At 38.6% G+C, this 15718-nt stretch overlaps 1 protein-coding gene across 1 annotated transcript in view; it reads left to right on the forward strand.

Annotated features, from left to right (window-relative positions):
• Window positions 1-288: 288 nt before the first annotated feature.
• COX16 (cytochrome c oxidase assembly factor COX16) overlaps window positions 289-15718 on the forward strand; it is a 31720-nt gene continuing 16290 nt past the window's right edge. Inside the window, 3 exon segments of the mRNA XM_068543521.1 lie at window positions 289-353; window positions 355-541; window positions 6622-6693. Coding sequence (XP_068399622.1) covers window positions 289-353; window positions 355-541; window positions 6622-6693 — 324 coding nt within the window.

Below are 15718 nucleotides of genomic sequence, written 5' to 3' on the forward strand. Positions count from 1 at the left end.
CGCAGCACTTTTCCCCCCCATCTTTTTTAAGCTGGTAAACTACCCATCCCACACATAACTATAGGGGCTAGAGTACTGGCTTTAAAGTAACTTTTTTAAAACAGATTTTATTGAGCTGATTTTATGTGCCAGGGAGTGTTCTGAGAAGAGACCCAGAACACAGGAGCTACAGGTTTCTATATCGTTTGACGATTACTACAAACACGACGTAAGTCCCTAAGTCCCGATTGCAAACCAGCTCGCCGGACCAAACCTCTGACGCTCGTATTTCCGGGGGGAAGCGTGAGTATGTTACTACGGATCGATTGCTTTGGCCTGGCGGAGACCTATCTGGAAGGGCCCTGCGCTGGGAGGCAAAGGAAAGGAGGTTAGTAAAGGACGTACTCCGGTGGAGGGACCCAGAGCCACTGAGATTCGGGAGGCCACGCTGGCCTGTTTGGGTGGGCTTCCAAGCGGGTCGGAGAGTTCAGTCATGTTCGCCCACGCGGTGATGCGCGCCCTGCGCAAGAATAAGACCCTTCGCTACGGAGTTCCCATGTTGGTGAGCGCAGTGAGAAAAAAGTGGGGGAGGGATTCCGGAAGGGGTGGGACCACAAGTCTGGCTGGAAGGAGAGGGCGGTGAAACTGTAACGCGTGCGACCCGGAACGGCAGTCTGGGCTAGGAAGGGGCTGGCGTTTAGGCCGTCCTAGTCTCCTAGACTCTCCCCGCGCAGGTTGTGGGATCTCGAGTTCCCCTCTAACCTCTTTGGTAGTTACCTGGATGTGCTTCTGAGAGTGATGTCAGAACCAGATTTTAACCCAAGTCTGGATGATTACTAAACTTCCATCCACCCCCGCTCCGCGCCCGCCCGCCCCCAGCTACAGCTTGACGATACTCTGGATCATTGGAACTAGTTGTATTTACTTAATTTAACTGTATAATTTCGGGCATCTTCAGGTTTCAGCTTATTAGTTTGTGAACTGGCTTAATTCTTCCAGGGTTGTTATGAATTAAATAAATCCTTGTGAGTTGAATGTAGCACATTGTAGCAGCCCTCAAAAGACGGTCGCTGAATTATAGTTGATATTTTTAAAGCACGTTGAAAGTAGTTTTGGTGTCTATTTCTTTGCATCCGCTCCTACATACACTGCGTTCCCAGAAGGTCGCATTAGTCTTGAAAATTTCGATCGATGTTGGCTTAACACAACACCAACCCCAGTTGGAGTCCAGCGAGACCACTCATTTTCTTTTCAGTTTGACCTTGGCAAGTTACTTTGCTTCAGCAAGCCTTGATGTCATAGTAAATGAAACAATTTAAATATAAAGCATGTGGACAAAGTCCACTTTCTTTTAAATAGTTTATTACTTTGGTATGGATTTGGTACAGGTGAAGTTACCAGCTTTTGCATTTAAGCAGGACTAAAGGAAAGAAGTGACCTTAGAAAAGTAATGAGTTTTTTTACTCACCTTTGATGAATGTGGATTTCTTTCTAAACTTTGGAAACTCCTTTTTATCTGTCTTTTTTAAAGTTTAAAGAAAACTGTTTATAAGACAACCACTAGTTGTCTAACCATTAGTTAACCACTAATCTACTTTTGTCTATAGATTTCATAGAATAATACAACTTATGGTCTTTTGTGACTGACTTTGTTCACTTAGCATAATGCTTTCAAGGTTCATTCATGTAACGTATCAAAACTTCATTCCTTTTAATGGCTAATATTCCATCAGTTGGAATATTTATTTTTCATTGATGAACATTTAGGAGGTTGTTTTCATTTCTTGGCTATTATGAATAATGCTGCTATGAATATTCATGTACAGATTTTTGTATGGATGTGTTTTCATTTCTCTTGAGTAAATACCTAGTAGTAGAATTGCTGGGTCATATGGTAACTCCATGTTTAACATTTTGAGGAACTGCCAAGCTGTTTCCCAAAAACTACATCATTTTACATTCCCACCAGCAATATACAAGGCTTCTGATTTTTCCATTCTTGCCAACAGTTTTCATTGTCCACTTTTTTTAAAAAAATAAACCCTTACTAGTGGGTGTGAAGTGGTATCTCACTGTGGTTTTGATTTGCATTTCCCTAATGACTAATAATGCAGGACATTTGTTCATACAGTGGATTATTGGTTATCTGTATATCTTCTTTGGGGAAATGTCTATTCAAGTCCTTTGCCCATTTCTAAATGGGGCTGTTTTTCTTTTTATTGGGCAGAGGTTTTCTTAAACACCTGGAACCAGTAAGTTTCCCAGTCTTTGTCAAGGGGCTCTGTGTGCATGATCAGGTATGCCTTCAATACTCAGGCAGGTTACAAACTGCTTCAAGCTGTTACTTCTTGCTTGCTCAGAGCCTCAAGGTTAGCCATAGGTGAGTGTTTAGGGCCTTCTCAGATCTCTCCTGAGCTTACACACTGCTCTGGGCATGTGGACAGTTCTGCTCATGTGCATGTCCTTCCAGAGTGTCAGGAATATGTTTGAGCTTTTCAGAGTCCTCTATGGACACCTTATGCCTCATATTTTCCTTTTGTTTTTTGGTTAGACTATTCCTTGCCCTGTTATCTACCACCTCAGGCAGTATGATGTTAAACAATGGCCTCTGAATTTTTTCAGCAAACACTTCCAGGGACAAGTCTGTTTGCACTAGTTGAGCTCCAGGTCAGGAAAACTAAAGACAGCCTTGTGAGTGGGTCTTCCAGGCAACCACCAGACTGGTCAAATAATGAAAATTCTCAGGGAATAAGACTTTAAGGAGCTCCACCCCATTATGCCCCTTCCAGTGGTTACTGCTTTATATCATGATTTTAGACTGTTGTTTTTCATGTTTACCAAGGAGCTGGGGTCGAGATGTGGGAATAGGTAGGTTAAAAATGCCACCAAGCTTTCTGCTTTAACTGAGATTGAGTCATTCTTCTTACGTAAATGTTCCCAACATTATTGCAGGCCTTTTTTAATTTCCAAAGATCTGAAAGAGTAGATTTTTGCCAGTGTTCTCATTGCTTTAATGGAGAGGGTTTTTGGAGATTCTTACTCTGTTTCACTGATGTCACCTTTTTTTTTGTTTTTTTTTTTTTGGTCTTTGCTGAAATTTTCTGATTTTTCATTTGTTTATTGCTCTTTGAGGCACTTTTATGATGGTACCTTTAAAATCTTTGTTAATGTCACTTTCAAGTTGCTGTTTCCTGATTCTTCTTATAACAAGTGAATTTTTATTTTATCTTGGACATTCTGTATAGTATGTTAGGAAACTTTGTATTCTCTTTAGGTCTTCTACTTTAGCAACAGTCACCATGCTTGCGTTAAGCTTGTGGGTAGAAGTTAATGTAGGTAGAGAAGAGCAAACACTGTGCCCTGGGGGTACTCCAAGTTCAGAGGGTTGGGGTGTACAGGAGGGACCAATACAGGAGACTAAGAAGGGTTCTCAGTGAGGTAAAAGGAAAACCAGGTTTAAGGGAAGAGAAGGAAAATGTGATCAACGGTGTCAAATTTTGCGCATGAAATAAGATGAGAACAGAGAGTTAAACATTGCATTTAATAACATGGATATCAGTGATGGCTGGAATGGGTCTAAGAGAAAGTGGAAAGAGCAGCAAGCATAGACAACTTGTTTGAGAAATTTTACTGCAGGTAAGAACAAAGAAATGGGACAATAACTGATGGGGAAGTAAGGTCTAGAGAAATTTGTTAATAAGATGGGAGAAATAATAGCATTTTTTATGATGAATCATGCAGTGTGGTGAGCAAGATTTTTGATGAATCACTGCCCTTCAGTATATAAGATGATTGGGATCTAGTGCAGAAATGAAGATATTTAGCTAGGAGGGTAGATACCATGGTAATGAGTGGTCGGTAGTACAGTGCAGTTTTGACACTAACTATGTAGCATTAGTGCAGACTGCATAGATTAAGTGCACAGTTCTCCATAAAACTCCCCTTATCAGACACCAGCTGAAAGCTCTGCGATATGAGGCCACCTGTGCTTCTGATCAACTGGTTACAAATTCAGTGGTTCCTAATAGCCCCTCAGGTTCAGTAATTCAGCAGAATGACTCACAGAACTCAGGAAAGCACTATACTTAGGATTAGTGTTCTATCATAAAGGTTATGAATTAGGAACAGCTGAAAGAAGAGACCCTTAGGGCAAGGTCTGGGGAGGATCCCAAAGGCAGAGTTTCCTTGTTTTCTCCCTGTGGAATCAGGGTATGCCACCATCCCAGCACATTGATGTGTTCACCAACCAGGAAGTTCATCAAGAGTTTTTTATTGGGATTTTCATCATCTATGGTTGATTGGCTCATTGGCAGTGTGACTGAACTCAATCTCCAGCCCCACCCTTTCCTCCTTGGAGGTCAGGAGGTCAGGTTGCTATCACATGGCTCAAGGCCCCCACCCTCTAGTCACATGGTTGATCATTCCAGCATGACCAGCCTCTATCCTGTGACTATCTAGGGACCCACAATGAGTCATCTCATTAGCATAAACTCAGTTATGGTCCCAATAACAAACATGCTCCTGTCACTCAGGAAATTCCAAGTGAGTAGCTCCCTCCCAAGAACCCAGGACCAAGACCAGAGAAATTCTTTATTATGTTACATGTGGGTATTGTGATGGCAGTGGTGCAGAAAAGAGATGATGGTGGCTTGGACTAGAATATTAGAAGAAGATATAGTTATAAATTGTCAGATTCAAGAAATATTTTGACAGAACTCAGTGATGGATTAGATGTGAGATAGGAATTAGAGGAGCTAAAGATGACTCCAGAGAAGCTGGCTTGAATGAAAAGTATTTGACCTTAATTGGGATGTGGAAGATTGAGTAGCAGCAGATTGGGGCAGAAAGAGTGTTGGGGTAAAAAATCAAGAATTTTTTTCATGTTAATTTATATATACCTGTTAAACTTTCAAGTGGAGATGTCAAGTAGGAGGGCAGGTCTTCACTTCAGTGGGATGTTTCCCACTGAAAATGTACATTTGGAAGTTGTTAGGTTATAGAGCCTATTTAAATCCATGGAACTGAATGGCATCACCTAGGGACTCTTTTGGTTGTGAATAGGTAAAAAAGGTGTGAAGACTGAGCCTTTTGCGATACTCCAACAATTTGAGATGGGAAGGTGAGGAAGAATGAATAAAGGGAGGCTGAGAGGAGTTAGGAAAATCACAGGTGTGTCTTTTTGTTACCAGCCGGGGTTCTCGGCCTTCCTTAATCAATAGAAATTGATAAGAGGCCAGACAAGAAATTCAGGCAAGGCTTTATTAGCAGGGGGGAGCAAAAACAGGTAACAGGTTCCCTTGCTTGATCCCCGAGGGTGGGGGCCAGCTGATTCCTTATATGGGGTGAGGGTAGGGATGTGTCCATGGGTGGGGCTAAAGGGGTGGCTTAGGTGTTCTGCCCACCCCTTTGGTGGTGTTGAGTGCAGGGGGCATACCCAGTACCCTGCTTTTGCTCCTGACACCCTGTTTTTGCTCCCTGCTCTTCAGAAGTTGCAGTTGGGTTTTTGGTCTTTTTGTATCTTGTTGTCCATAATTTGCCCCAACTGTGCATGCTTGCAGTAATTTTTAGTCCCTTATGCTTTCTTTGCATTTTGTTGCTGGAGGAGAAGTTTGTCCATGTGCAGGCACTGCAGCAAAGGGTCCCAGGTCCCAGGTCCCAGCGTGTCTCATTTTCATTGAAACCAAGAGACAAAAAAGTTACTTTACTTATACAAAGAATGATTACATATTGACATTGGAAGTATTAGCTGGTTATATATAACAGCTATTTTTCCTGGTTTGTTATCTTTTGATTTTATGTCATTTTTATTTCATTTATTTGCAGGTAAGAAACTAAATTTTTATGTGGTCAGATTTATTGGGTTTTTTAATTCATAGCCTCAAGGTTTTGTCAGTATTCCAACTTCAGAATTATAGAATTTTATATTTTACAGTGTTTTTATCTGTTTGTATTACCTTAATTGGTAATATTAATATATTGATGGTAGGGATTAAACTTAATTTTCTTCCAAATTGCTAGACTTTTACAGCTTTAGGATGAGAGTAAAGCCCATTAGATTATCGGAGGAGATGCTAAAGCAGTAATGGCAATTCATGGGCTCTTTTAAGGTGTACCACATACTGAGAAGGGTAACATATTTCATGAGATTGTTTTATCACTTGGTTAGAAAATGGAGAAAAATGCTCTCTAATTGGCCTATTTTGCAAAATCATAAAATTGAAAGAATTCTAGTCTTGAAGAAGCAAGGTCAGGATTTTATTCCTGGATTTACCCATTACAGTCATGGGCAAGTCATTTAGTTGGCTGTGCTTTTATTTCCTCATCTATTAAGTGTATTTTTTTCCCTTAGCTCATAGGTCTTTTGTAAGAATCAACTAATATAATGCTTCTGATGGTGATATTTAAATCATAAGGTCAAGTACAGGTGGGGGTAATGATTTTGGTATTTGCTCATGTGCTAAAATGTTTCCCAGTGATAGTGTGTACTATATGTACTCTGAAAAGATGAATGGTAACTTACCAGGGAAAATAGTCTATAGGATTTTGTATAATCTGCCACTGTTGGTGTTCAGATAAGTAATGTATAGATAGACTGAATTCTGCCCTTCTATTTTGTTTAATTGTTTCCCTGTCTTGTTTCAGTTGCTGATTGTTGGAGGTTCTTTTGGTCTTCGTGAGTTTTCACAAATCCGTTATGATGCTGTGAAGATTAAAGTAAGAACTGTCATTGGAGTTTGACATGTGTACATGTATGTTCTGGTTTATGAGACACGAATATTCAGTAAACTAAGCTGTCCTGAGTTTTATCTTGCTTTTTACAACTGATATATGGGAACTTCCCTGGCGGTCCAGTGGTTAAGACGCTGCGCTTCCAATGTAGGGGGCATGGGTTCGATCCCTGGTCAGGGAACTAAGATCCCACATGCTACACAGTGATGCCAAAAAATAAAATAAATAACTAAATAAAATAAAAATAATAGAAACAGCTGTTAAAAAAATAAAAGACTGATATATGATCTTTGGACTCTTCTAAAAAAATTTTTTTATACAATTTCTAAAGGTTACTTTCCATTTAGAGTTATTACAAAATATTGGCTATATTCCCCATATCGTACATTATATCCTTGAACCTGTCTTACACCCAACAGTGTGTACTGCCCACGCCCTCACCCCTGTTGCCCCTCCCCCCTCCCCACTGGTAACCTCTAGTTTGTTTTTTATATTTGTGAGTCTGCTTCTTTTTTTGTTGTATTCACTAGTTTGTGATATTTTTTAGAATCCACATATATGTGATATCATACAGTATTTATCTTTCTCTGTCTGATTTATTTCACTTAGCATAATGCCCTCCAAGTCCATCCATGTTGCTGCAAATGGCAAAATTTCATTCTTTTTTTATGGCTAAGTAAAACATACGTGTGTGTGTGTGTGTGTGTATATATATATATATACACACACACACACACACACACATCTTCTTTATCCATTCATCTGTTGGACACTTAGGTTGCTCCCATACCTTGGCAATTGTAAATGATGCTGCTATGATCATTGGGGTGCATGTATCTTTTTGAATCAGTGTTTTTATTTTTTATTTTTTTTTGGATATATACACAGGAGTGGAATTTCTGGGTCATATGGTAGTTCTATTCTTAGTTTCTTGAGAAACCTCCATACTCTTTTCCACAGTGGCTGCACCAATTTTCATTCCCACCAACAGTGTAGGAGGGTTCCCTTTTCTCCACGTCCTCACCAACATTTGTTATTTGTGTTCTTTTGATGATAGCCATCCTGACAGGTGTGAGATGATATCATGTATACTCCATATACTAAGCAGTCTGAGTTTTATCATGCTTTTCAGGGCTGATATATGATCTTTGGGCTCTTTCTTACTCTTTAAAATGACATTAATGATCACATGGAAGTGAATCATGAAATGTAAAGAATTTAGTAATCTTTCTCCTCACTCACTAGAAACTTTGCAGTACTGTTAGCTTTTTCCCACAAAATATGCTCTGGTGTAGCCATTTTTAGGATCTAGAAGGGACTAAAGAACATGGGACAATAATTTCACTCCATTTTATTATTCTAATTGTAAATTAGCTGTTTTGTATTAATACCAGTAAATTATAAGTTATATTGATGTGTATCTTTAGTAACATACTAAAAGAAAGGAAAATTATCTTTCATTATAGTGATACCTAGCTTTTCATAGCGATCCTTTTTACAGGTATGCGTTTGTGGTAGGACTATACTGGTTCCTGCATAGATATATTACTGTCGTTATTTTTACAGGTGAGGAATCTGAGGCTCAGAGAGCTTAAGTAACTTGCTTAAGGTCATGTGGCTATTTAGGGGTAGAACTAGGATTCCCACCTCTATGATTACACAATTACTATCAAATTCAGGTCTGTTGTTACATAACAATTCCGATTAATTCATTCAGAAGTATGTAGCTTTTGTTTGTGCCACACATCTGATATTTGAGGGTTTTTTCCCGAGTACAGGTGACCTTTGAACAACAGGGGTTTGAACTGTGCTGGTCCACTGATACCCAGATTTTTTTCAAAAAATACTACAGTACTACACGATCTGCAGTTGGTTGAATCCACGGATGCAGAACTCGGAGATATGGCGGGCCAACTGTTATTTATTGAGGAAAATCCTTGTATAAGTGGACCCTCGAGGTTCAAACTAGTGTTTTCAAGGGTCAGCTGTATTTCATTAGCAGACCTCAGTAATGTTGGTGGGAGAGTATTAAAGGCCTATTCCATTTTTTCAGTTAATTTTATGGTTTAAGAGAAATACCAACGCTAGCTAGTCTTAAAAACAGTAGGTATTAAAATAAATAGTAAATTTAAAAGGAATATATACTTTCTATGAGGGAATAGAGCAATTATAACTGAGTTTTAAAGTTTCTGTTAGCATCCCAATTATTTTATTAAGGAATTTTTTCCCTTTTGCTTTAAGGTGAAAGTTATAATAATCTGACTCTTGGAAATGGGATGTCATGTACATATTTGAAAAATAATTGAATATTTGTCATGTGTTTATCATGTGTTAGATCCTACAGATAAAGATTCAAGAAACTGGTTCTTATAAAGCTTATAGCATCATCAAGGCTGGGAGACATCTAATGTAAACATGTATCCAAACATACAATATAACAATGCCCAGTGAAATGCTATATTAAAACTGCGTAAAACATTACTAGAACTTCAAGGAGAGGCATACGGTTTAGGCTTGGGAAAGGGGTATCAGAGAAGGTCTGCTAGAGGTATCAACCTTTGAATTAAGGTTAAGAATGCGTAAGAATTAGCTAAATGATGGAAATGATTAGTATTATATAACATAGAGTGGCTAACATAGAGTAGAGATTGGGGGAGCAAGATAGGAGGGAAGAGATTGTTTCAAGTGGAAATGGAGAGACCTGTTAAGACACTTTGGCAGTAGTATAAATGAACAATAATGGAATCTGAAATAAAACATTTGCAATGAAGATAGAAATGAATGGGTTCCAGAAAAATTTTTAGCAGCAAATTGATAGTGACATATATGATATTAAAATCTGAATAAATATCAGATGACTTGAGGCTTTGCTTTTGAGGACTGGGTAAATTTTCGTAGCAAGAGAGAGTGAGGGAGATTGCAGTAACAGAAGAGGTCTAGATGAGGGGGTCGAAGTAAAGAGAATAAAGTTGGGAGAAATGAGGTTGATTGAAGTTAAGAGGATGAGATTGGTCAAGGTCTGTGGAAGGAGGCTGAGAGGACAAAGTTGAGGTGAGAAGGATCAGAGAACAAGACCTACTGAGATTGAGATGTCCAGGTTGGTTGCTGTTGAGAAGTCAGACTCAAGTGAAGTCAAGAGTCAGTGTTTAGGTGAGGTTGAGTTCAAATAAGGTTGAGAGGGTAAGGTGGATTAAATTTGAGAGGAATTGAGAAGGTAAGATTGATTGAGGTTGACAGTTGTTACAAGGGTTGAGAGGTTGAGATTAAGGAGGGAAAGATTGCTGAGGTCAAGGGCTGGGGGTCAAGACTGTGGTTGAGAGGACAAATTCAGTTAAGAAAGATCAAGGATAAGTACAGCTGAGAAGTTTTGAGGAGGGTGGAAAAAGACGGTATTGATTCAGAGTGACCAGCCATTTTAGTTTGCCTGGAACTGTCCTGATTTTAGGACTGAAAATCCAGTGTCCCAGGACATAAAAATTCCTGCTTTTCAGTCGTGGGTATGGAAGGTTGAAAGGAAAGTACAGAACCCATGAGGTGGGCTTAAACAAATAAGCTGAAAGCAATAGCTTTCAATTTCTAGTGTGAAATAGATATGACATAGCTCATCTGCCTTCATTATGGCTGTTGCTCTTTTTTTCTCCTGACTCCTAATGCTAACAACTGTGGATCCACAGTAATAGATTATCTGCTTTTGCATCAGTCCAAGTATATGATTTAAGTGTACAATTAAGTGCATTGTAATCCTGAGCATTAACAGTCTTTTTTTTTTAAGCCTTTGCTTGACTGTTGTAGTTTGTAAAGAAATAGTGCTTGTTTAATTTTTAACATTGTAAATATCATGACCATGTTTTTTAGGATTCAGATAATGAAAATGAGAATAATTACAGTACCAACCACCAGTCTGTTCTCTGTATCTATGAGCTTGGTTTTTTTGTTTGTGTGTTTTTTTAGATTCCAAATACAAGTGAGATCATTACTGACTGTATTCCCCACACTGTATGTTTCATACCCATAACTCATTTATTTTGTAAGTGGTAGTTTGTACCTCTTAATTTTCTTACCCATTTCTCTCCTCCTCCCTTCCCCCTTCCCTATGGCAACTACTTGTTTGTTCTCTGTGTGTATGACTGTTTCTGTTTTGTTATGTTTGTTCATTTGTTTTGTTTTTCAGGTTTCACATGTAAGTGAAATCAAACAGTATTTGTGTTTCTTTGCCTGACTTATTTCACTTAGCATAATCCTGTTGTCAAAATGGGGAGGTCCATCCCTGTTGTCAAAAATGGCAAGATTTCATTTTTTTATGGCTGAATAATATTCCATTGTATATACACATCACAATTTCTTTATCCCTTACCCATCGATGGACACTTAGGTTGTTTCCATGTCTTGGCTACTGTGAATAATGCTGTGGTGAACATGGGGTGCAGATACCTCTTCAAGATAGTGATTTCATTTCCTTCAGATAAATACCCAGAGGTGAAACTCCTGAGCCATATGGTAGCTCTATTTTCCATTTTTTGCAGGAATTTCTATAGTGTTTTCCACAGTAGCTGTACCAATTTATATTCCCACCAACAGTGCACAAGGACTCCCTTTATCCACATCCTCTCCCTCAGTTGTCATTTCTTGTCCTTTTGATAATAGCCATTCTAACAAGTATGAGGTGATATCTCATTGTGGTTTTGATTTGCATTTTCCTGATGATTAGTGATGTTGAGCATCTTTTCATCTACCTGTTGGTCATCTGTATGTCTTCTTTGGAAAAATGTTCTGATCCTCTGCCCATTTTTTAAGCAGATTTTTTTTTGGAGGGGTGGTACTGAGTTGTATGAGTTCTTTATATATTTTGGATATTAACCTTTTATGAGTTATATGATTTGCACTTACTTTCTTTCATTCAGTAGGTTGCCTTATCATTGTGTTGATTGCCTTTTTCTCCCCCCAGTATTATGTATGTGAAATTAATCTCTATTTTAGCTCTAAATTCAGGGTCAGGAAGCTTTTCCTGTAAGGAGCCAGGTAGTAAGTGTTTTAGGCTTTGTGAGCTACACTCTTCCACAACTATTGAAATCTCGTGTTGTATCACAAAAGCAGCCATGGACAAAAACAGATGATCATGGCTGTGTTCAAATAAAACTTTACTGACAAAAATGGATATTAGACTAGATTTGGTCCATGGACCATAGTTGCTGACCCCATGATTTTTTCATTGCTGTATGGTATTCCACTAATTATACCATAATTTATTTATCTATTTTACTCTTAAACATTTGGGTTGCTTGGCAGTTTTGGTTAGTGAAAATAATGTTGCTGTGAACATTCTTGTATATTTTTCGTGCTGCATGTGTACAAAAAAGGAATTGCTGGATTATCACCTTTATTTGATAATTTCCATACTGTTTTTCAGAGTGATTGAATCAGTTGTAGGGGAGAAAAAATAATTTTCCCTTTACCCTTCTACATTCTTGGCTGAGATCCTTCCGTAATAAAATACAGATTAACAAGAGAAAAACAAACAGAAGTTTAATAACATGTATACCTCTTGTATACATGGGAGAGACCCAGGAAAAGTGAGTAAAACTTTCCCCACCATCACCTTAAATACTCTCTTAAGACAGAAGAAGGATGTTGGAGGGGGAGGGCAGTTATGAGAGGTTACTGGGAAAGACACAGTAAAAGGGTAAGGTTGTTACACAGTTTTAAGTGGGTGCCTTCTCGATTGGTAGAAGTTTGTTGTGATTTAGAATCATCCTTCTCTTCCTGGTACTAAAAGGGAGACGCTTATAAATGGAGATTTCCTTTATAAATGTATGTGTCCCTCACAAAACGGTAACTTGTACTGGTTTTCAGAGCTTGTGTGTCTGTTGTTTCCTAAAAACAATCAGCTCAAGATAATCCTTATGCCAAAGAGACATATTTTGGGGTGTCTGCTTCCCTTCACATTCTGCACTGCTGCTTTAAAACAATGAATGTCGTCCTCCATCAAGTTCTGTAGGTGGTCTTGGGTGGCCTTGGACAGCAGTGGCTTGAAGCAGGATTTCGGTTACCTGGCCAGAGACTGAACTCAGGCTGTGGCAGTGAGAGTGGTGAATCCTAGCCACTAGGCCAGTGGCCAGTCGGCTTTGTAGAAGTGAATTTCCACAAAGAGATGGAAAGTAGTGAAACAAAGTGTTTATTAGGAGGAAAAAGAGTATGTGTGAAAAAACTTAACACAGGTGGACTCAGAGAAAGAGTCGCACCCTCGTGGTAGTTTGAATCACTTACATGGGGCATTTCTTCTGGGATTCCTCTGGCCAGTCATCTTGCCTTTGCCTGGCTTTTAGTCCATATTTGTTTATCTCAGGGTCCTCCCCTGTGTGCACGCACATCTCTTAGCCAAGATGGATTCTAACGAAGAGGGCTATGGGTAGGTTGACATCACTTACTGTGGGGTGACGCCCCCTCCCTTTTTGACCCCTGAGGAGCCTTTCTGCGCTTGCGTAGTCGGGAAGGTCTCCTTGACCTCGAGAATGAGAAATATGTGGTCTCTTTATCGTTTATCTGGGCAGGGCTCAGCTTCTCCTTGCTCCTGTCCCCCAACGGGACAGTCTCGAGCTGCTCAGCCTGGGGCCCATCTGTCTCCTGCCTCATAGGGATCAAGTCATTAGCCACTACAGTCACTGACTTTACAATACACCCTGAAAGGAATTCAGGACAAAGAACAGGATGAGACACTCTGCTTTGGCAAAACAGGCAAAACAGGCCCTTAGTTAGATATATTTTGGAAAATATTTTTTATGAACCTGGATTCTTGCATCTTCCCATACTCAGAAGAGCACTAAAATCATTAACTGAGATGTCTCTTCCTCATGACTAGCAATAACCTTCTACCGAGATGTATGCTTGATTGCACGTATTCCTTAGCCATATATATACTATATATATATACTAGCCTCTTCCCCTACGTCTTCAGAGCAGTTCTTCAGATCTATCTGGGAGGTTGTCTCCTGGGCTATAGTCCTCAATGAGACACTGGATACTCAACCGAGAGCGCTTATATTGTGCGTTTTTCTTTCAGTCATCACTGCCAACAGTTTTTTGTTCCCCAGGCTCCAAATACTTGCCAATACTTGCTATTATAGGTTGGGTTTTTTTCCTCATTTTGTTTTTTAAAGCAATTTTGGTGGGTGTGTTATGAATTGTTACCTAATTACGTGGTGAATTTGAATTTTTCGTGATGATGAAACTGAGTCCCCCTAAAAGTTCCTGTATTGAGTTTGATTAATCTCTCTATCCAGAACTCTGTTCCCTTTCTTGTCCCATCTGACCTCAATCTTGAGCTAACTGAACACTAATCAGCCAGAGTCAGATGACTAAAAAATTGCTGTTGTTAGTAACATCATTAATGTACTAAAACTGCTATTTTAGATATCATCATTAATTTAGAAACTCAGGTTGTTTCTCTAGGGCAAGACTAGCTCACAGACCCCTGAGCCATGGACTGCCTGGGCAGAGAACCATAAACCAAAGACATCCTGACTCTCGAAACTGCAATTAAGAAATGATTAATTCCATCTTCTTTTGTAATATAAGCTTGTAATGTGATGAATTTCCTTTTAAGCATGGCCATGGCTATCTCATGAAAGTTTTAATATGTAATATATTCATAATCAATCAAATTAAATTTGTTTTTATTTATCCATGAGCTATTTAGAAGTGTTTTTCCTTAACTTATAAACAGGGAATTTTCTAGTTACTGTTTTTTATTGATTTCTAACTTGAGTATGTTGTAATCAAAGAAAATTTTCATTGAGTTCTTTCTTTGATACTTGTTGAGACTGGCTTTATGAGCTAACACATGATCAGTTTGTATGAATGATGTATGCTTGTTGGGTACATAATAAAAATATGTTGTTGGGTACATACTAAAAGTTTATACATCCATTTGGTCAAGTTTGTTATTTGTGTTTTTTCAAATTTCTGTGTTTTTGACTTTTTATATCTGTTCTCTTACCAAGAGAATTGTGTTAACATCTCTCATTATGACTGTTTGCCTATTTCACCGTGGTATTAGGTACATATAATTTCAGAATTATTATGTCTTCTCCACGAATTGAATTTTCATTGTAATGAAACTTTGCACGGTAATAATACTTTTTCCCCTTACCTATTTTGTTGGATATTAATATGGCTTCACCAGCTTTCTGTTTAATCTCAACCTTTCTGTAAACTTAAGTTTTAGATGTATCTCTTATAAACAGAAAATATGTTTTAATAGTTTTGTTTTTTAATTGGCTCATTAAATATATTTACATTTAATGTAATTTTAAAATATATTTGGGTTTAAATATGCCTTTTATGTTCTATTGTTATAATTATTTCTGTCTTGTTGTTCTCTTTTGGATTAATAACATTTTATTATTTTGCTGTTGTTCCATTAGTTTGGGTAGTCTTACTCTTCCACTAGAAGTTGCACTACAGACTGTTGTGGTCTACAGATTTTTTTTTTTTTCCTTCTACTCTTTTGGTCTTGATTGGGAGCAGAATACACCACCCCAAAATGTGCCACTTCGGCATGTGGATTGTTTTAAGCTGAAGGCAATTATGACCCAACAGACTCAGGAAAAGCTTTTTATCTCTTCCTTAACTGCCCAAAAGGATTTAGGTAGGAAGCCTGTACCAGGAAGATAGCTATTATGAGAGAGAACTTTTTATATCAGAAGGACTTATCTGCATGGCATGGAAACGTTTGTTTACCAAACATTTGGTCTTCTCATCTTCCTGTGGATTATCTGCTTCCTCTTTGAAGCCCCAGACCCCTACCCCCTTAGCTCAGGATGGCATATAAGTCTAATTTGACTGCCTGTGAGTCTCATGTGTTTGTGGGGCTCCAATACATACATAATTAAATGTTTTTCTCCTGTTAAATCTGTTTTATGTCAATTTACTTATTAAACTAGCCAACGACCCTGGAAGGGAAGAAGGGAAAATTGTTCCTCCCCAACAGTCTGGTTTTGGTATTGGGATAATG

The sequence above is a fragment of the Eschrichtius robustus genome, chromosome 1, assembly GCF_028021215.1.
Source record: "Eschrichtius robustus isolate mEscRob2 chromosome 1, mEscRob2.pri, whole genome shotgun sequence".
NCBI lineage: Eukaryota > Metazoa > Chordata > Mammalia > Artiodactyla > Eschrichtiidae > Eschrichtius > Eschrichtius robustus.